Source organism: Sorex araneus, chromosome 3, assembly GCF_027595985.1.
Source record: "Sorex araneus isolate mSorAra2 chromosome 3, mSorAra2.pri, whole genome shotgun sequence".
NCBI lineage: Eukaryota > Metazoa > Chordata > Mammalia > Eulipotyphla > Soricidae > Sorex > Sorex araneus.
Window position 1 is genome coordinate 96,221,748 of NC_073304.1, and position 21,294 is coordinate 96,243,041.

The 21,294-nt window shown below is 48.6% G+C and overlaps 1 protein-coding gene across 1 annotated transcript in view; it reads right to left on the bottom strand.

The window, feature by feature from the left end:
• Window positions 1–694: 694 nt before the first annotated feature.
• LEO1 (LEO1 homolog, Paf1/RNA polymerase II complex component) overlaps window positions 695–21,294 on the bottom strand; it is a 30,505-nt gene continuing 9,905 nt past the window's right edge. The window contains exons 3-12 of the mRNA XM_055133784.1: window positions 20,395–20,499; window positions 15,275–15,369; window positions 13,168–13,313; window positions 12,241–12,325; window positions 10,762–10,856; window positions 9,788–9,922; window positions 8,004–8,139; window positions 7,231–7,417; window positions 5,013–5,110; window positions 695–941 (exon numbers count right to left, since the gene is read on the bottom strand). Of these exons, the coding sequence (XP_054989759.1) occupies window positions 837–941; window positions 5,013–5,110; window positions 7,231–7,417; window positions 8,004–8,139; window positions 9,788–9,922; window positions 10,762–10,856; window positions 12,241–12,325; window positions 13,168–13,313; window positions 15,275–15,369; window positions 20,395–20,499 (1,187 nt within the window). The 3' untranslated portion in view covers window positions 695–836. The remainder of the gene's footprint in view (window positions 942–5,012; window positions 5,111–7,230; window positions 7,418–8,003; window positions 8,140–9,787; window positions 9,923–10,761; window positions 10,857–12,240; window positions 12,326–13,167; window positions 13,314–15,274; window positions 15,370–20,394; window positions 20,500–21,294) is intronic.

Genomic DNA, 21,294 nt, shown 5'->3' on the forward strand with positions numbered 1-21,294 from the left:
GTACTCTTGGCTCTACACTGAGGATTTACTCCTGGCAGGGTTTGGGGGGACCAAAAGCTGTACATGCACTTGATGCCAGGGATGGAACCTGGGATGGCTGCATTGCAAGGCACGCGCCTTTCCCGCTGTATTATGGCTCTGGCTCCCGTCTACTTCTTTTTGCATTAATTTTTATCTCAAACCAGGGCTGGGAGCTGGAGTGATAGCACAGCAGGTCGGCCCAGGTTCAATTCCCATCCCATATGGTCCCCTGAGCACTGCCAGGAGTAATTCCTGAGTGCAGAGCCAGGAGTAATCCCTATGCATTGCCGATGTGACCCAAAAACAACAAAAAATAGGGCCGTACGTGTCACCAGAACTCAGACAAACCCAGGAAGGCAACGACCCTGGAGTATAACCAACACCACAGCTGAGGATTTCGAGCCTCCAGAACCAGGGAGAAGACATTTCTGTGGCTTTAAGCTACCAGTCTGGAAGACTCTAACTGCAGCTCAGCAAACCACTCACAAAGGCTCCCTCGGAGTCCCGCTACTCTGCACCCCAGCAGAATCCTTCCTCATCTCACTGGGCTGCAGGGGGCTCCTGTATGAGGGCTGGGGACGGGGTGAAGAAGAGCAGGAATTCACTGAAATGCAAGGCTGTGCAGAATGTTAACCAAAACAACTGTTTCGGAGAAAAGAACCAAGACTAAGACTTGCTTTAGAAAGTGCTTTATTACAATTAAAATTACAGAAAAGCAAATCGATTCATTTCGATCAAAATAACTATGTTTACATCCTATTTATAAAACAAAACTGTACAATAAAATATATAAAACGTTTTCACATTTTTGTACTTCAGTCATCATCATCTTCTTCTTCATCACTGATCACGTACTTCTTATGTTTTTTATTTGCTTTCTCGTCATCCTCTGCTTTTCTCTTTCCGGAAGGCTCACCTTCCTAAACGAAAACAAACCAAACATTCTCACGTAAAGTCAATAGAAAATATGTCTAGCAAGGGTCACTGTGGGGCTGGAGCGATAGTACAGCGGGGAGGGTACTTGCTTTGAAAGCGGCCGACCTGGATCTGATTCCCAGCATCCCATATGGTCCCCTGAGCACTGCCAGGAATAACCCTTATGCATCGCCGGGTGTGACCCCAAAAAGGAAAAAAAAAAAAAAAAAACAGAAAGGGTCACCGTGAGGCCCAGAGCTGAATGGTGCTCTGAAAACCCCAAATATATTTCTTTTTATTAAACACTAAGGTACTGTTATTTACACAGTGATTCATAGTTGAGCTGCAGGTGAGCAAGGTTCCAACACGGATCCCAGAACCGGAGTCCGCTCCCCTCCACCAGTGTCCCCAGGCCCCCTCCCACCCTAGTGCTTCCTTGGCAGGCCCCAAATAACTCTGAAGAAGCACGTCCACCAGAAGAATGAAAACTTCAGACCCGGTCACGGCAGTTTTAAGCTTGGCATGAACTAGAGGTGCTCAAAAATGAGAAGTAGGAGAGAGCCAAACTAGGAAAGTCAGTATGAGACTCGTGAGGGAGCAGGGGGCAGCTGCGCCAGCTGACCCCCTTCCCGGGCAGGACTCTGACAGGACGGGGCCCACCAGCTTTTTCCTCTACTGCTTTTCAGCACACTACCCTTCATTTGGCAGAGCCTGGCAAGCTACCCGTGGCGTACTCGATATGCCAAAAACAGTAATAACGGTCCTTATGTCCCCTGAAAGAGCCCTCAATACGCCATGGGGCTATGCTAGCACACAACAGGGACAAATGGAGACATTACTGGTGCCCGCTCAAGCAAATCGATGAACAATGGGATGACAGTGATACAGTAATACCCTTCATTAAATAAAATTCAGTGTAAAGGCTCTCCATTTTTTTTCTTTTAGGTTGATTCTGTGGCCACACCCAGTTGTGCTCAGGGCTTACTCCTGGCTCTGCATTCAGGGATCACTCCTGGGGCTCCGGGGAACCTCTGGGGTGCCAGGGATTGAAACCTGGGTCAGCCGTGTGCAAGGCAAGCTCCGGACCTGCTGTACTAGCTCCCTCACCCCATCTCCTCTTGATTCTTAAACATACACCTTGTTAGGGAAGGGTAACTAGAATTTCCTGCTCCACTGCTATAGTTCACCTGCTACACAATTTCCTGTCTGTTACTTCCTATAACCCAATGACTTTAGCACGAGCAAACGTAAACCTCGTTGAACAAGATGACAAAACCGAGCCAAGCATGTGGCAAGGAACAGCCTCAAGATTCAATAACCAGTTGCCCCCTAGTCTCGTGTGCGCCTCTCAGCTGCTCCTGCATCCTGGGGGCAAACGCAGGAGGGAGCTGCCGGCCACAAAATGAAAGAACTGTGCGCAGGGATGGGCCTGCATCCTGCCCGGTAACAGGGCTGGGCCAGGAACTGAGGTAACTTGGGAGGTAGAGGCAATGGCTTGTGGTGGGGGGTGGAGGTCCAGACAGGAAAGTCCCCAGAGGGGCTAGAGCGAGCACAGTGGGCAGGGCGTTTGCCTGGCACGTGGCTGATCCCCAGCATCCCTTAAGGTCCCCCAGCACTGCCAGGAGTGTCCCCCAGCACTCCCAGGTGTGGTTCAAAAGAGAGAGAGAGAAAGAAGAAAAGAAAGGGAAAGAAGGAGAAAAAAAAAGGAAGAAAGAAAGAAAGAAAGAAAGAAAGAAAGAAAGAAAGAAAGAAAGAAAGAAAGAAAGAAAGAAAGAAAGAAAGAAAGAAAGAAAGAAAGAAAGAAAGAAAGAAAGAAAAGGAGAGAGGAAGGAAGGGAGGGAGGGAGGGAGGGAGGGTGGGAGGGAGGGAGGGAGAACCTCCCTTGAAATTTTGTCAGAAGGGCAGAGGAAGTCACAGAAGTCTCGCAGGACGCCGGGAGGAAGGCAGAGGGCAGGTTCTAGGAGGCGGGATTATTCTGTAACCAGGACCACAGCAGGGATGTTGGGGCAGGGCCCTGCCTGTGCTGGAGGCAAGGCAGGGCTGACGACTGGACTCGGGACTCGGACACGCCAGGCCTGGGCTCCAGCCGAGTCTCGGCCCCACTCAGCCCCTGCTCTACGGGAAAGCAGTCTGAAGTCAGCGACAGGACTGTAGCTGCCGTTCAAGACAGCTATCAGAAAGATCACATTTCCAAGTGCCATCCAGGAGGCTGGAGAGACAGGGCGCTGACCTTGACACAGCTCACCCCGGTTCCACCCCTGGCACTGCATGTGGCGCCACTCCTGATTACTGCCAGCAGTGATCCCTGAGCACCACCAGGTGTTCCCACCAAAAACCAGCCATTTGGGGTTAGAGAGATGGCTCGAGGAGCCAGAGCATGTTTCCTGACCTGGATTCCATCCCCGAGCACAGAGCCCTTCCACCCCCACCTTCGAGCTGCAGAAATGACTCCCGGGGTATAAGCCCACCCCAGCCTGAGCAGCTCCCAAGTACCAAGCAGGCCCAAACTGTGGCCCTCCTAGCACGGGCCCCAGGAATCGGTGCCAACAACCGGGAGATGTCAGAACAACAGGGCACAGGCTTTCCCACGGGAGCCCCAGGGCTGACCCCAGCTTCCCACCCCCACCCCAGAGCACTGCCAGGAGCAACTCTGAGCACCACCATGTGTGGCGCAACCACCGCCCCCCTGCCCCCGCAAAAAAATCTCACTGTGAGAACACCAGGAATAAACAAACTCTACTGCATTTCTCAATTTTCATTCACAGTTTCTGCCTGCCAAGAAACAAAACAGCATCTGCTGAGACGAGAAGTCCCGTTTGCCAATGGCTCTCCGCACTGAGTGCATCGCTAAGAGGTTTCCTATCTGATCTGAAGCAATAGTGGTGCCGAGCAATTTAATAGTTTCTGTCTGGTTAGCTTCCCTGGCAGACTGCTCTGAGAATGACCGGGATTAACAGTCATGCAAGAACAGAACGCTGCTTCCCGGGACAAGCGAGCAGAGCAGCCCAACACACAGAAGGCCAAAAAGGATCCAAATGTATTAGAATCATGAACAACAGGAACACAATATTTATTTCCTACAATATGGCAGAACAATCCTTTTGAATAATCATCCCACTGGAAATAACTAACAATGATGGGAAAAGATAAACAAATCAATGTGATGGCAAGAAGAGGAAGTGCAATCAGAGGCCAAAAATTAAGCAGAAGCAGGAGCCCCGGCAGCTGAGCAGAGGCTCACACAGGCGTGGAGCCGGCCTGGGAGCCTGGGGCTCTATGCATTGCAGGGTGCGGAGGGCAGGGGTGAGAGCGGGTGCTGGCGGACCCAGAGCACTGGGACTGGGTCTCGGGCAGAGATGGGCGAGAACCAGCCCAGGCCAAACTCTAAGCCTGTCAGCCAACATTCCCGACAAGGGTCTGTGGGACGCACGGCTCCTCTAGCAAACACTCAACCCTTCCACCTTGGACAGCACAGAAACAGAGATGACCCTCAAAACCTAGGAGGTGGGGCTGGAGAGATACCGCAGCGGGTAAGGCACTGGCCTTGCACACAGCTGACCCAGGTTCGATATGGTCCCAAGCCCCACCAGGAGTGATCCTTGAGCACAGAGCCATGAGTCAGCCCTGAGCACCATTGGGTGCACCCACCACACACACCAAAAAAAATTAAATATTTAGATATAAAAAAAAGGAGAAATGGAAAACACAGCCTCTGAATTATCCACGATGACTCACTTTGAGTTCTCAGATGGATCTTTGCTCAGGGGTCCAAGCTTTCATCTGCCCTGGCCCTCCCACCCGATCCCCATCCCCAGACTCCCCCCCAGGCCCGAGCCCTGCAAGCCCCCTCTCCGTGCCAAGGGAGACGGGCTCTCCAAGCAGTTTCCCAACACCCACCACGCACAGGGGTCAGACCCCCCAGCTCCCCTGCCAGGCCTATCCTGGCACTGCATTTCTCTGGGTTTCAGTGACACCAATGACACAGCTGTATACACATCCCTGGAGCTTGTGAGCCCCTCATTTCTGCATCTCCCGGGTACCAGGGGAAACCTGAAATTGAATAAACAGATTTTTACCTCATCACTGTTGAGTTTCTTGGCCTTGAGGAGTCTCTGAGCCTTATCCTCATCTGAGCCCTCATCGCTGTCTGAAGAATAGATTCTGGCTCTTTCCTCTAGAAGGGAAGGAACCAACACCGTGAGCAGATAGCATCTGACCTTTGCACCTCAGGAAGGCTCCTGACTGACCTGGTTAGCTTTCCAGGTGAGCCGAACACTAGGTAACACCCCCTTAAAGCATCCTCGGTTTCTGTTTGATTTTTTGTTCTCACGTGGTTTACTTTTTGAAGTACACTTTGAGGGCGCTGGAGCAATAGTACAGCGAGCAGTGTGCTTGCCTTGCATGCAACTGACCCAGGTTTGAGCCCCAGTACCCCATAGGGCCTCCAGAGCCCTCCAGGAGAGATCCCTGAGTGCAGAGCGCCAGGAGTAAGCCTTGAGCACCACCAAGTGTGGCCCAAAAAACAAACAAACAAAAAATAAATAAGTGGGTAGGTAGGAAGGGGGTACCAGCTCACCAGAGCAGTCACTGTAAGAAAAGGAGAAAGCTTTAAAAGACGGTCAGGAAAGCAGAAATGGGGGTTTTCCTGTAAGTTGCCACTCACCAGGGACATAAGCAGGAGGCATGGTGGTCACCCACGGTGACCCTCAATGCCTCCCAAACTCAAGCTGGGCAGTATCAGGGCCTCCTCGCGCAGACAAGCACGGCAGAGGGATCCACACGTGGACACTGCCTGCCCTGGGCCAGAGCGACAGCAAGCGCGGAGGTGCCCACCTTGCACGCAGCAGACCCGAGCTTAATCTCTGGCACCCCACATGATTCTCAACCCACTAGGACTAATTCCGAAGTGCAGAGCCGGAAGCTACCGCTGAGCACCACCAGTGTTCCCCGCCCCGCCCCCAAGAAGAAAGAAGCTATCTGTCCAAAGCTAATCTGCGGCAAGAACAAGAACAGTAATTCAGTAATACTGATTTATCCCTCGTGTCTCAAGCTCCGGGGGAGATGCTCTGGGTGCATCCTATCACGTCTCAAAACATCATGTTCTAAGTTCTGTTATTAGTCCATTTTTATAAGTTCCCGACCAGAGAACAAAGTGGGAGTCAGGCAGCTTGTGAAAAGGCATCCGCCTTCAAAGTAGCAGAATTGAGATGAGTATGTGGCAGGGCAGAAGCTGGGCGAGGGACGAGTGGGGCAGGGCTAAAAGTAGAGTAGCACCCGACAACCAGGTAACCCCGGTTCAAGGACTCAGAAGTGACGTGTCTCTGGGCAAGTTACTTGATAGCTCAAAGCCTCATTTTTCTCATTGCGAACAAAGGATGATTAACAGTAACTTGATTGTAACGTGTCTATGAAGATTAAACAGGGTGCATGTCAAGTGTCTGAATGCTCACCTAAGATTCGGTAAAATAAATGTTAACCATAAATTACTGTTACTTGTGGAAGAATAAATCTACAAATGACAACTATTTTATTTTTTGAGGGTGTCACCCCCAGCAGGGCCGCAGGGTTTACTTCTGGTTCCAGGCTCAGGAGTTACCCTTGTTAGTGCCGGGGAACCGTATGTGGTAACAATGAATAAACAGGAGTTTGGTTGCATCCAAAGCAAGTGTCTTACCTCCTGTACTCTCTCCTGACCCATATTTAAATTTTTTGGCAGTGCTCAGGGATTTTCCCAACAGAGCTCAAGGATCAAACATGAGTCCAGATATCTTCCAGGCTCATAACAGAGACTTTAAAAGTAAACAAACACTGGGCCCAGTGACAGTAAAGCAGGTAGGGCACTTGCGGATAGGAACCCACAACCAACCCGGGTTCAATCCCATAGGGTCCCCTGAGCACTGCCATTAGTGACTGCTAACTGCAGAGCTGGGAATAACCCCCGAGCATCGCCACGTGTGGCCCCCAAAGCCAAAAAAGTAGAATTCAAGGAGAACTTTGTGTTCTCCAAGCAACAATGTTTTTGATTCCGAGTTTGTAGTAGAAGAGCAGGTCAGAGTTCTGAGTCTGATACACACTCAAGTGAAAGGAGGGGAAACTGAGGCAGCAGCTGCTTCCTGCCTTTTGAGCACACACAGGGAAGAATCCCCCGTGGACGAGTTCATGAGCTCTTCGAATGCTGCTCTCACCCAGGTCTCTCTGGAACACGGTGCAGCGAGCAGGCCCTCAGATCAGACCAGGGAAAGACCAACACCTGAGCCGGAAGACGACGACAGGCACCTATCCTGCCAGACCCACCTCGAATGCCCCCTTTGTATCGGTTTTTGATTGCAGCCAAGCTGATGGACTCCTCGCCCTCCTCTTCCTCGTCGTAGCGGTCGGGCTCCAGGTAACTGGCACTGAGCCCCCGCTGGTGCTGCTTCTCTCGCATCCGGCGCTGCTGAGACTCCCTGCGGATGGACGCCCTCAAGCGCTCCTCTTCTTTCTGCAAAGGAGCAGAGACACTGTTGGCTTTAATGTGCAGATTAGAGCCACAGCACAGAACGTCAGGCACTGGCCTTGCACATGGCCGACCTAGGTTTGATTCACCTGGGTTCGAATCACCGCCAGGAGTGATTCCCGAGTGCAGTGCCAAGAGGGAGCCCTGATTATTGCCGGGTGTGACCCAAACACAAAAGAAACTAAAACATTTTATATAAAAAGTAGATTAATCTTGGGAGTCAGCAAGAGATTGCACAAAGGTAGACCAGAATTTGATCCCCAGGACCCCAGATAGTTCCCTGAGTCTGACGGGCTTGATCCTTGAGCACAGAGCTAGGAGCAAGTCCTGAGCATGACCAGGTATGGCCCCCCCAAAAACCAGAATTTCAAAAAAGAGGAGGAGAGGGCCAGAGAGGTAGTTAAGGTACTTGTCTTGCATGTGGTCACCCCAGGTTCAATCCCCAGCATCACATATAACCCCTCCCACCACCCCAAGCACAGAGCTAGGAGTAAGTCCTGGGCACTGCTGGGTGTGGCCCCCCTCCTCCCCAACAAAACACAAAACAAAAACCCTAGGATCAAGTGTATACCTTGATCATTTCTGTGCGCTGACACTCAGGGTCACGACCCGCCATGGGCAAGATGCGAATCTTCTGGGTCTTGGAACATCTGTCTGCGAGGGACAGAGTCATCTTCCTATGTGTGGCGCTGTCTGTGGAGTGAGGCCTGCCAGGAAATAAAAAGACGCCTCACTGGTCACCAAATCCTCCTGTGAGTTAGTCACCCCCACAGCATGAGAGCAGGGAGCCAGTGTCCATTTCCTCATCCCCTAGCAGGCCGTGCTCTGACCAGAACTGGTGAGCTGGGGGCTTCATCACTTTCATCTGGGGCGCCTGGGGACATCTGTCCCCCCACACAGAAAGCGCAGAACGGGAAGCTGGAGGGTGAAAGTTCTGCATGGCGCCCCACACCCTCCAGAAGCAGTGACTGGAGCAGCTGCGGCGAGCTACTGGTCAGGGACTGGGCTCCGTCACGTGCAATTCATTTCACTGCTGCAGCTGCACTGAAATTATGGCCAGTCTGCAGATGAGGGGAAGGACGCAACGGCACATTGAGAAAGTTTTACACAACATGGAAGTGGGTCCATCTGATGCCAGTGTCTGGTCACAATTCTCGAAAAGCTAAGCCAGCCCCACCCCCACCTCTCTAAAGTCTGTCCTAAGCACGGAGCATGGTGTGTTGGAATTAAAAAAAACAGGAAGTGAGAGGCAGTACAAGCGGGTAGGGTGTTTGCCTTGTACATGGCAGACCCGGGCTCGATACGGTCCCGGAGCACCGCCAAGAGTAATTCCTGAGTACAGAGCCAGGAAGAAGCATCTCCAGGTGTAGCCCCCAAACAAAACAAAAGAAGAAGACACAAATCCAGGGACCAGGAGATGGCCTCGGAATTAGAAACCCGCTGGCCCTGGGTCCCTGGTGCCAGGAACAGGGCACAGTGGGGTGCAGCCCTGGGAGACCTTATGTAGCATGGGGACCAGCCCAGCAAAACCCTCAAGGCACTGAATCCTGGGACCTGGCCTGAGCTGCCCAGCCAATGGGCGCAGTGTCACCAAGACCAGCCCCCAGGCCCCTGGCGGTCCCTTTGGAAAGATGCAACACCCTCAGAAACCTTACAAACATTTCAGTGCCTACTGGCAAGAGAAGGGGACACACTTCTCAGCTGCCTCCATAGGTGCCGGGGTGGAGGCACACACTCTTGGGGTACCGAACACAGTAGCACAGGCACAGCCCCACACTGCCAGCTACTGTCTCCACTCCTGAAACCAAGGGACACAATAACCGCAAGTGTCCTGGGTCTCCTGGCAGATGGAGCAATCAACTGAGGTTTCAGATGACCTCGCAAGCTCGGCATGTCCTAACTCCTGAGAAACATCAAGTTCGCAAGTGTGTCATGTACACGCGCACACGACACACATACGACACACACGCGACACACACACATACACACACCTCTGAACCCTCAGAGCTGGGGCGCAAGTTCGCAAGTGTGTCATGTACACGCGCACACGACACACATACGACACACACGCGACACACACACATACACACACCTCTGAACCCTCAGAGCTGGGGCGCAAGTTCGCAAGTGTGTCATGTACACGCGCACACGACGCACACGACACACACGACACACACACACACACACCCCCCTTTGAAACCTCAGAGCTGGGGCGCCATGTTGGTTGCAGATGGACTACAGACACCGCGAGGGCTGTCAGTCAGACATTGGGGCAACAGCTAGATGTCACTTTTGATCCCAAAAAGCAAGATGGGGGTGGGGAGGAGAGAGGAGAGGGAGGAGAGGGAGCATCACCTGAAAGTGAGCTTGGTTTTAAAGACAGCTTGTCCCTGCAGACCCGTCCCCTGTCTGATGAAGAGATGGTTGTGGTCGCCCTGCAGCGGAGCTTTGTAAACATCGAACACTTCGTTGCCTAAATGCAGAGACATGCTGCAAAGAAGCACACATTAGCATCCAGCCAGGAAGCGCCTTCTGCCCCTTACCTCGCATGGACTATGCATCAGCAGTCGCTTTCTCTTCCCCACCAGCCCCGGAACAGGGAGGCAGACAGGAATCACAAGACCTCCTGGGGGGCCAGAGCCATAGGGCAGGGGCAGGACACTTCCCTTGCAGACAGCGGACCCGGCTGGTCCCCTGAGCCCCACCAGGAATGGCTTCTGAGTGCAGACCAGGAGGGAGTCCTGAGCATCACCAGATGTGGCCCAGAAACAAAATAAAACAAACACCTCCCCAAGGGATGGGAAATACGTCATGCCCACACCGCCCGGGCCTCCTGCTCTCCCAGGAAGAGCTTTCCTAAGAGATCAGCAGGCAGTGGGCAGGTGGACAGGCAGGGCTGGCCTTTCCACAATAAACAAGGAGGAGAATGACACTGAGGTGTGTGTGTGTGTGTGTTTTTTTTTTTGCCACACCCAGCAGCGTTTGGGGTTTACTCTTGGCTCTGTGCTCAGGAATCACTCCTGAGCAGAGTGCTCAGGAGACCATACAGAGTGCCGGGAATTGAACCCAGGTTGGCTGCATATAAAAGCCTTACCTGCTGTACTATCACTCAGGCCCCGACATCTGGGTCTTACCTTTATTATCTCCACCAGCCTGAACAACTCTGTTTTGTCTCTCTCAGATTTTCTATGCAACGCCAGGGGCAAAGCAACCAACTTTTCTTATGTCCTTTACTAAGAAGTTACCCCCCACCCCAAATAACATTGACTCCAACCCCTGGGCCCTCCTTCACAGGCTGCGGTGCTCTCCTGGAAGACACCTGGGCTCACCTTCCGTCCGACCATTTGACAATCCGTGCGTTGCTTTCTTTAATTTCATTTCCTTCTTCGTCCCGACGTATCCTCCACCTTATGGTATTTTCTACCTATAAGCAGAAGAAGGAGATGGCAGAAGGAGCTTCATGGTTCAACTGTTTAGAACACAAAGTGCCTTAGAATACTATCTTTTTATTAATGTTGAGTGTCTTAAGAGACCCAGAAGGAGAGAAGGAATGGGTACAGGGAGTCCCGGGGAGGGGGAACATTGAAGTCCTCTGGTCTGAACACCAAGAGCTGCTGGATAAATTAGCAACAACAAAGAAGAGATGCGTCAGCAGTTTCTGAGCCCCACGCTGCAGTCTAGAGGAAGCCAGGGCATCTGAGCAGATGGGAACTCTAGGGTGTCCCTGATATTTATCACCAGAGGATGGGAGACAGGCATGAGGCCAAATGAGATAGCAACTGAGAACAGAGACTCCCAACATAAGGCAGATTCTCTCACAGAGTAAATTAAAAAAAAAAAATCTGCCTTTCTCTGCGTGCAGGAGCTGCAGGTTCGATCTGTGGCACCACATGGTCCACCAAGCACCAATCACAGAATAGGTGAGTAGGCTACTAAAGCCCCCTAGTCCCAGCACTGCCAGGTATGATCCCCCAAACAAAGTAATAGTAATAAGAATAAATGCTGGGGCCAGAGCCATAGTACAGCAGTAGAGAATTTGCCTTGCATATACAAGGCTGACTCGGGGTTCAATCCCCAGCATCCCATATGGTCCAAAAGGCAAAAAAAAAAAAAAAAGTAAATTCTGCCTACTGACCAATGGATAATAGTTCATATATTATCAATACATAGTATCATATAAGAAGTTCTTTATATATGAATAAAGGAAAGACAAAATAAAGGGCCAAGGATATAGCTCATTTGCCTTGTATATGTGAAGTCCTGGGGTTTGACAGAAAGAGAAAGAGGGGGAAAGATGGAGGGAAAAGGAATGATGGTGGGAAGAAAGGAAGAGAAGGTTTGTAGAAAATAAGAAAATTCTTTTGGTGGGACCCAACTTCTAGAGAGATAGCACGGCGGGCAGAGTACCTGCCTTGCATGCAGTCAACCTGAGTTCAATCCTCAGTATTCAATATGGCCCTGACCGCCACCAAATGTGACCCCTGAGTGTAAAGCCGAGAGTATGCCCTGAGCTTACTGTGTTGTTGCCCAAAACAAAACAAAACAACTGACTTGCCCAAAAACAAAACAACAAAAATTAAATACTAAACCACAGCAGTACTTACTGAGGGAAATAACTATTTCTTAAAGCTTCAAGAATATAAAAGTGAAAAAAGTGATACTTCTTACAGAGAAAACTTATGCCTTTCTGAAAAGGCTGACAATTCATTTGCTGATAGAGTGGAAACATAAAAAGCTGAGGTCCAACTTAGGATTTCCACATTTTACATTATAAAAGAAAAAAAAGAGTAAAGATTGAATTTTATTACCTTTAATTTTAATCTGGTTCTACCCTCTTCGTCCAGCATTTCCTCATCTTCAAATTCATCTTCATAATATTGAGGATCAAAAGGTCTAAAAATTATTTTTAAGGCAAACCATTAACCATATTTTAGAAGAATACCATTAATGCTAAATAAAACATCTCTATTAATATTCTTTTGAAGGAAAAAATTATTTTAAAATCACTAACAATAAAAATCATGTCAAGTATCTATCTGTATACAAAATATGAAGGAAACATTTGAATTACTGTCCATTCTTCAAATGTGGCATTAATCCATATTGCCTGAAATAAAGTACAGGCAAGACTAGATACTCAAACATTCTTTATTCTTTTCATATGAGGAAAATCCACACATGCTCTAGCTTTATCAATTCATTGGGGAAAGTCTGAGTCATGTAGGAGCTTACATATTACTTGGTGAATGACCACCCACTCTGCTAAATGGTCCAAACACGAGCATTTAGAGAAACTCGTGATTGCCATGGTGGACAACTGCTCCTATTTCACCAAATTCCACCACTTGGTTTCAGCCTTTTCAGGGCTGCACTAGCTGAGACAAAAGTCAAAAAAACCTCAGACAGGGCTGGAGCAATAGCACGACGGGCAGGGTGTTTGCCTTGCACGCGGCCAACCCGGGTTTGATTCCCAGCATCCCATATGGTCCCCTGAGCACCGCCAGGAGTAATTCCTGAGTGCAGAGCCAGGAGTAACCTCTGTGCATCGCCAGGTGTGACCCAAAAAGCAAAAAAAAAAAAAAAACCAAAAAAAAAACCTCAGACATTTACTATGTTAGTTTATTGGCTAAAAGTCTCCTTTGCTAGTGGCCATTTTTTTCTCCTTCATAGAATAAGCTTAATTTCATTTTTTCCAAATTATATCAATATTCCACATTCAGAAACTATTTCCTTACCTGGGTTCTACACTGAGAAAGTTGGGCAGTTTCACAAAATACAAGTCATTTCCTAAATCAGTGTTTACTTTAGGGATTTCCACTTCTATTCTGGTCTCAGGAATTGGCTCCTCCTCTTGCTGGTCCTGGGGCAATCCATTTTCATCCTAGCAAAGGAACCACAGAATTTTACAGCTTAATGGGACCATAAAAATGGTCTTGCTCTCAATACCCATCAGATAAGGGGTTGATATCAATGGTATATAAAGCACTGGTTGAACTCTACAAGAAGAAAACATCCAACCCCATCAAAAAATGGGGCGAAGAAATGAACAGAAACTTTACCAAAGAAGAAATACGAATGGCCAAAAGGCACATGAAAAAGTGCTCTACATCACTAATCATCAGAGAGATGCAGATCAAAACAACCACAAGATACCACCTCACACCACAGAGACTAGCGCACATCCAAAAGAACAAAAGCAACCGCTGTTGGAGAGGATGTGGGGAGAAAGGGACCCTTCTTCACTGCTGGTGGGAATGCCGACTGGTTCAGCCCTTCTGGAAAACAATATGGACGATTCTCAAAAAATTAGAAATTGAGCTCCCATTTGACCCAGCAATAACACTGCTGGGAATATATCCCAGAGAGGCAAAAAAGTATAATCGAAATGGCATATGCACATGTATGTTCATCGCAGCACTGTTTACGATAGCCAGAATCTGGAAAAAACCCGAATGCCCTAGAACGGATGACTGGTTGAGGAAACTTTGGTACATCTATACAATGGAATACTATGCAGCTGTTAGAAAAAAGGAGGTCACAAATTTTTTATTTAAGTGGATCGGCATGAAAAGTTTCATGCTAAGTGAAATGAGTCAGAAAGAGAGAGACAGACATAGAAAGATTGCACTCATCTATGACATATAGAATAACAGAGTGGGAGACTAACACCCAAGAACTGTAGAAACAACTACCAGGAGGTTGACTCCATGGCTAGGAGGCTGGCCTCACATTCTGGGGAAAGGGCAACTCAGAGAAGGGATCACCAACTATAATGTAGTCAAAGGCCATGTGGGAGAAGGGAGTTGCGGGCTGAATGAGGGCTAGAGACTGGGCACAGTGGCCACTCAACACCTTTATTGCAAACCACAATAGCTAATTAGAGGGAGAGAACAGAAGGGAATGCCCTGCCACAGTGACAGGGTGGGGTGGGGGGAGATGGGATTGGGGAGGATGGGAGGGATGCTGGATTTACTGGTGGTGGAGTATGGGCACTGGTGAAGGGATGGGTTCCCGAACTTTGTATGGGGGAAGCATAAGCACAGATGTGTATAAATCCATAACTGTACCCTCATGGTGATTCATTAATTAAAAATAAATAAATTTATTTTTAAAAAAATTATAGGGGATAAATACAATTAGATTGAGTTATTTTAAGGTTCTAATATTGTATTTTTATTGATCAAAGTGATAAGAATATCAATAAGAAATAATCTTGAGTAGGTTAAGTGCTTAATTCAACTTTGAGAAACACTATTCAAAATGAACTCCTTTCAGTATCTGTATTGTAAACCAAAATGTCAGAGAGAAAGAGAGAGAGGGAAAGAGAGAGAGAGAGAGAGAAGAAAAGTACCTTCCATACAGGCAGGAGAAGGGGAGGCCAGCATAGAGAAATTGGTGGTGGGAAATGGACACTGGTGAAGGGGTGAGTGTTGGAACATTGTATGACTGAAATTCGATCATGAACAACTTTGTAGCTGTATATCTCTCTGATTCAATTTTTAAAAATAAATGAATTTTTAAAAATAAAAATAAACAAAATTAAAAAAAAAATGGTCTTGCTCTAAGGGGCCAGAGACAATATAGCAGCAGGTAAGGCACTTGCCTTGCACACTGCCGATTCTGGTTCCACCCCCAGCATCAAACAGTTCCCCAAAGACCAATCTTAAGCTCAGTCAGAGAAGCAGTCCCGTAAAAATTAAAAATGGTCTCAGAGAGCCAGAATGCTCAAAAGCCCATGGTGCTGGGGCTGGATCCTGGCCACCCATATATAAATCTGTCTTCAGCCCTGTGAGCAATCTCTCATCTTGAACAGGGGCCCAGCTCGCTGGTCCCCATACTTACAATAGGCTGCCCTGGAGTGGGCGGCTTATCCTCTCCATCACTCCCCGACGATATATCATCTGCACCTCCAAACAAGTCCATGGTTCCACTAGTGTCTGCAATGGGAAGGGGAAATGCACAGTATCAATACAATACCCTGAAGAAAGCCTTTTTGTTGGTGGTGGAGGAAGGAGTGGTGGGTACACCCAGCAGTGGTCAGGGCGATTCCTAGCTCAGTACTTGGGTTGGTCCCAGTGGTACTTGGCTTCATGGTTTCTTTAAAAATATACTTACAAGGTACTGGAGATACAGTACACCAGGGAGGACACCTGCTTTGCACACAGCTCACTAGGATCAATCCCTGGCATCCCATACAGTCCCCCAAGTGCACCAGGAGTGATTCCTGAGTACGGAGCAGGTGCGAGCGCGCACGCACACACACACGCACACACACACACACACACACGATCCCTGGCATCCCATACAGTCCCCCGAGTACATCAGGAGTGATTCCTGAGTGCGGAGCAGGTGTATGTGTGTGCGCACACACGCACACACACACATACCTCAGGGCTGTAGTTCAGTGACAGATGCCCCCCACCACACACACCCCTCCCCCCAAGGGCTGTAGTGCAGTGACAGATGCCTTGCCTGGCATGTACGTACCACCACAAAGAAAGTAAATAAAAAGACCATTAGACCACCCCACCCCCAGCCCCTAGCTCCAACCAGGTGTGGCCTGATGGCCCCTGGCTCCCAGTGCCATCAGAAGTATCTTTAGAACTAGGGGCCCTGGCACCAGGAGAGGCCAACAATGCACTCACAGCTGGAAGGCCCTCAGTGGCAGGACACGGGCCATGGGATAGATACCCAGGATAAAAACTAAGCAAAAATCTCTAAACATTTTCATTTCTTTTTTTGCTTTTTGGGTCACACCCAGCAATGCACAGGGGCTACTCCTGACTCTGCACTCAGAAATTACTCCTGGTGGTGTTTGGAAGACCGTATGGGATGCTGGGAATCGAACCTGGGTCAGTCGCATGCAAGGCAAATACCCGATGTGCTGCTGCTCCAGCCCCAAGCATTTTCTTCTTACACAGTCCAGCAATCGCATTCCCTGGCAATTACCCAAAAGAGCTGAAAAATCGTTTTTGTTTAAAAATCAACACAGGGATGTGTAACACAATTTTACTTATCAAGACTTGGAAGCTATCAAGGTATTTTTTGCTCTCTGATTAGTGAAAGGATACACAAAGCACATTCAAACAATGAAGTCTTTATTAGTGCTAAGAAAAAATAACTAATTAAGGGGACAGAGCAATAGTACAGTGGGTAGAGTGTTTGTCTTGCAGGCAGCCAACCCGGGTTCTATCCTGGCATATGATCCCCTGAGCACCAGTGCAGAGCCAAGAGTAACCCCTGAGCATCATGGGGTGTGACTCAACTCCCCCCCACACACATACCCAAAAAAAGGGTATTTAAAAAAATTAAAGTAATTAAGTAACAAAAAGATACAAGAAGGAAACACACCATCACTAGGTCAAAGAAGACAAAAGGCAAGATCCCAACTACCTGACATTTTGGAAAAGAAGGTATTACATGGAAACAGAAAAAAAAACAAAGCTGTCCAGGATTGTGAGTACTGGGAGAAAAGAAGATGAAAGGGGATTTTTAGGGTGGCAAAATTACTCTAGACAGTACTATAAAACAACTCTGTATTCTTTTTTTTTTTTGGTGGGGGGACTGAGAGGGGTTGGGCACTCCCAGTGCTCAGGGATTACTCCTGGCTCTGCACTCAGGGATGTCTCCTGGCAGTGGGCAGTGCTCGGGGAACCATCTGGGATGCCTGGGACCAAACCTGGCTCAGTCATGTAAAGGCAAATGCCTTACCTGCTATATTATCATTCTGGTCCCACTCCCTATTGTCCATAACGATGGACACATTTGTCACACACTTGTCCAAACAGAACGCACACCGCCAAACAAACTTCAGCATCTCAGTGATTGTGATGAGCCAATGCAGGCAACAAATGTACACTCTGAGCAGATGCTGGTAACAGGGGAGACTCTGCCTGCTGAGCGCAGAGGGTATAAGACAATTCTAATGACCTAGTCCTAATGTTCGTGCAACTCTAAACAGCTCTTGGAGATCAGGGGGAAGTTGGGCTGAGAAATTAGCTCAAAGGGCTGAAACTCAAGCTTTGCATGTGAGTCCTGGGTTCAATTCTTGGCACTCCATGGTCCCTGTGCACTGCTGGGAGTGACCCCCGCAAGCTGAGCCAGAAATAGTTCCCAAGCAGCAAATTTTTAGGTGTGACCCAAAAAGGGAAAAGAAGAAAAAAGTCAGTAACAAAAAGAGGTGGGAAGAAAATAAGATTGAAAGTTTATCTGGGGCTAGTCGGGCCCGTGCTCGGCTCCGGCCGGCCGGGTTTTCGGCCCGGGCGCCCATGCCCCTGCAGAGCCGGTGGATGTGGAACAAGCGGGAACCAGAGACAGCTTTAGGAATTGGGGTTCCAGCAAGTGCCTGCACCCATGTATGGAGACTGTGAATTAAGCCTTTGCCCCACGCCGGCTAACGGAGGAAAGAACCTTCCTTCTTGGTCTCTCTCCCCTCCGGGAGAAGGCGTGGTGTCCGACATTTTGTGGGTCCGTTGAGAAGGTACGAACTTGGTGGCGCGGGGAAAAAAAAAAAAAAAAATGTGTGCTTTGAACTTGAAACAGCCGCAGGATACAGAGCCAGCCCTAGTCGGGCCCGTGCTCGGCTCCGGCCGGCCGGGTTTTCGGCCCGGGCGCCCATGCCCCTGCAGAGCCGGTGGATGTGGAACAAGCGGGAACCAGAGACAGCTTTAGGAATTGGTTTCTGGCAGAATTTTCCCAGGACTTTATACAGAAATGCAAAACCGCGCGGACGCGGCAGCGTCCGCGCGACTTAACATTTATAATTATCATCATTAATGTGAAAGGGTTCCATTTGAACAGGTCAGACTTGGGGGGGAAACTCCAAATAATAACAGTAAGTTTTTGTTGAAATATTGAAGGTTCTTAATGTAACAGCCACCTCTGGACTATGACCTAAGCAAAAGCCCCACGCTGGCCAACGTGGCGTGGAGTACACCATACGATGAGGCGCAGGAAGGGGGATGAGGGGGAAAAATTAAAAAAAAAAATGGAAAAGGAAAAAGAGAAAAAAAAAGAGAGAGAGAGAGTTATGTCAACTATAGTGAGTTTTGTGTTGAATTATGGAATGTAATCAAGGTAAAGAAAAAATGAAGTGAAATTCATTAGTTATACAGTAGGGGGTAGGGGGTGGGGGCGGGGGGTAAACTGGGGTTTCTGGTGGTGGAATTTGGGCACTGGTGAAGGGATGGGTGTTTGAATATTGTATAACTGACATATAAACCTGAGAACTTTGTAACTTTCCACATGGTGATTTAATAAAAATTAAAAAAAAAAAAAAAAAAAAAAAAAAAAAAAAAAGAAAGTTTATCTGGGGACCGACATGAAAGTACAGTGAGTGGGTAAAGGCTGCTTGCTTGCATGCAGCCGAAGCTGGTTCGATTCCCAGCACCACATACAGTCCCCCAAGCTCTGCCTGGAGTGATCTGGAGCACAAAGCCAGGAATGATCCCTGAGCACTAAGGGTGTAGTCCCAAAATCAAAATCAAAAAAATGTATCTGTACGTAAAAGACACTCCTGGGAGTACGGGGGAACCTCCCAGGCAGTGCTCAGGGAGCCTAAGGGGCTACTCCCATTAATTCTTGACAATCGGGCAAGATGGTTCAATGTTAGGGCCTGAGGAGACGGTGATGCTCCCAGGGCATGTGATGCTGGGGACCACCAGGATCATGCCTGCAGTGCTTGGGAGCTCCAGGGCCACAACCAATGGTGTTCAGGGGACCATGTTGTGCCAGGGATTGAACCAGGGCCAGGTTCATACTAGGTATCAACCTAAAGCACTGTCCGAGGCAGACATGTCATCCTGGAAATAAACCTACTTCATCTAACATTGGGTTTTTAGGAACTCTTTATTAGAAATCATATCTTAGAAAAAAATTAGGGGCTGGAGCTATAGCACGGCAGGTAGGGCGTTTGCCTTGCACACAGCCGACCCAGGTTCGATTCCCAGCATCCCATATGGTCCTCTAAGCACTGCCAGGGGTAATTCCTGAGTGCAGAGCCAGGAGTAAGCCTGTGCATCGCTGAATGTGACCCCAAAAGCCCAAAAAAAACTAAATAAATATATAAATAAATCGGGTTCTTTATTATTAACCTGTTATAAGCTGCCCTCATGGGGTCAGGGAGATAATACAGTGGGTAGGGCGCTTGCCTTACATGTGGCCAACCTGGGTTCAATCCCCAGCACTCTATATGGTCCCCTGAGCTGCACCAGGAGTTATCCCTGAGCACAGAACCTGGAGTAAGCCCTGAGAACTTCCAGGTGTGGCCCAAAACAAAAACAATAAAAATGATAAGCTGCCCTGAGAAGGGGAGAGGGAGGGAGGGAGGGAGGGAGGGAGGGAGGGAGGGAGGGAGGGAGAGAGGGGGAGGGAGAAAGAGAGAGAGAGAGAGAGAGAAAGAGAGAGAGGAGACAAGGGAAGGAGGGAGGGAGAAAAAGGGAGAAGGATAAAGAGAAGGAGGGAGGGAGGGTGAGCGAATTAGCAAGCTCAAAGAGCTGGAGCACAGACTTGCCTGAGGAAGCCCAGGTTCAATCCCAGACACTGCAATCTGCTGAGCACCACTAAGAGTGGTTCTCCAAGCACTGGCAGGTGCGGTCCCAAAACACCTTTACCACCTCCCCGCCCCCCACCAAAACCAAGAAAAGCTGCCTTGGAACTGTCATTGCTGATACCGCAGAATGACTACTGCCACCTCCACCCCAACCAGAGGCCCAGCCTCCTGAGCATAGTGACTAACAAGGACTGAAGTAGATTCTCTGACTTTAAGCATGAGCAGCTTCTCGTATCTGCTTTACTTCCCTTTGCACACCAGGTATAACCACACTCTTGCTTTGAGTCTTGCAATTTGATATAGACTTAGCCCAGGATATTGAATATCTCTAATTAAATGAAGAAGGATAAAAACAGATACACCTACGTAGATAGAGATTACGTGAATATACACATCTAGGTAGCAGAATTACCTTTGGGCACCTCGGTGTCACTGTCCGCGTCTGAATCAGATGCAATTGCGTTCTTGCGCTTTGTTCCTAAAACTTCATCTTCACTATCACTGCCCCTTGCAGATTCTATAAAGAAAAGAATGAGAAGTTCCATATAACTGCAGTCACACAACTTGAAATTTTGTATTTTAAAGGCAACATTGAAGGGCCAGTGAGATAGTACAGCGGGGAAGGCACTTGCCTTGCACATAGCTGACCCAGCACCAATAGCACTGCCAAGAAAGATCCCTGACGACAAGGCCAGGAATAAGCCCTGAGCATTGGTGGGTGTAGCACAAACTCCCACCCCCAAAAAAGTGACACTGGAAAGCCAGAAAATAGTAGAGACTAAGGCTCCTGCCTTGCATGCAACTAACCCTGGTTCGATCCGTGGGACCACATATTCAATCCCTCAAGTAAACCTCCCCCAAATCAACAAAATGAAAGCAACAATGGGGTATAAAGTATTATACCCATACAATGAGAAACTACTCGGCAACAAACAGAAATGAACTATCAAAGCATGTAACAATTGGAGCTGGAGCAACAGTACAATGAGTAAGGCATTTCCCTTGCACATGACCAACCCGGGTTCGATCCCCGGCATCCCATACTGTCCTCTGAGCACCACCAGGAATAATTCCTGAGTGCATAGCCAAGAGTAACTCCTGAGTATCACTGGGTGTGACCCAAAGAGGGGGGGAAAAAGCATGTCATAATTTAGATGGATCTCAAATGCATTTTCCATACTAAGAAAGGAAAAAAAGCTGTCTACAGACAGATACACTATTTGATTCCATATATACAGGTACACTGTAGAAGACAAAATTTAGTGACAGATCAGTACTTTTCAGGGGTCAGGAATAGGGTAGGGCCATGATG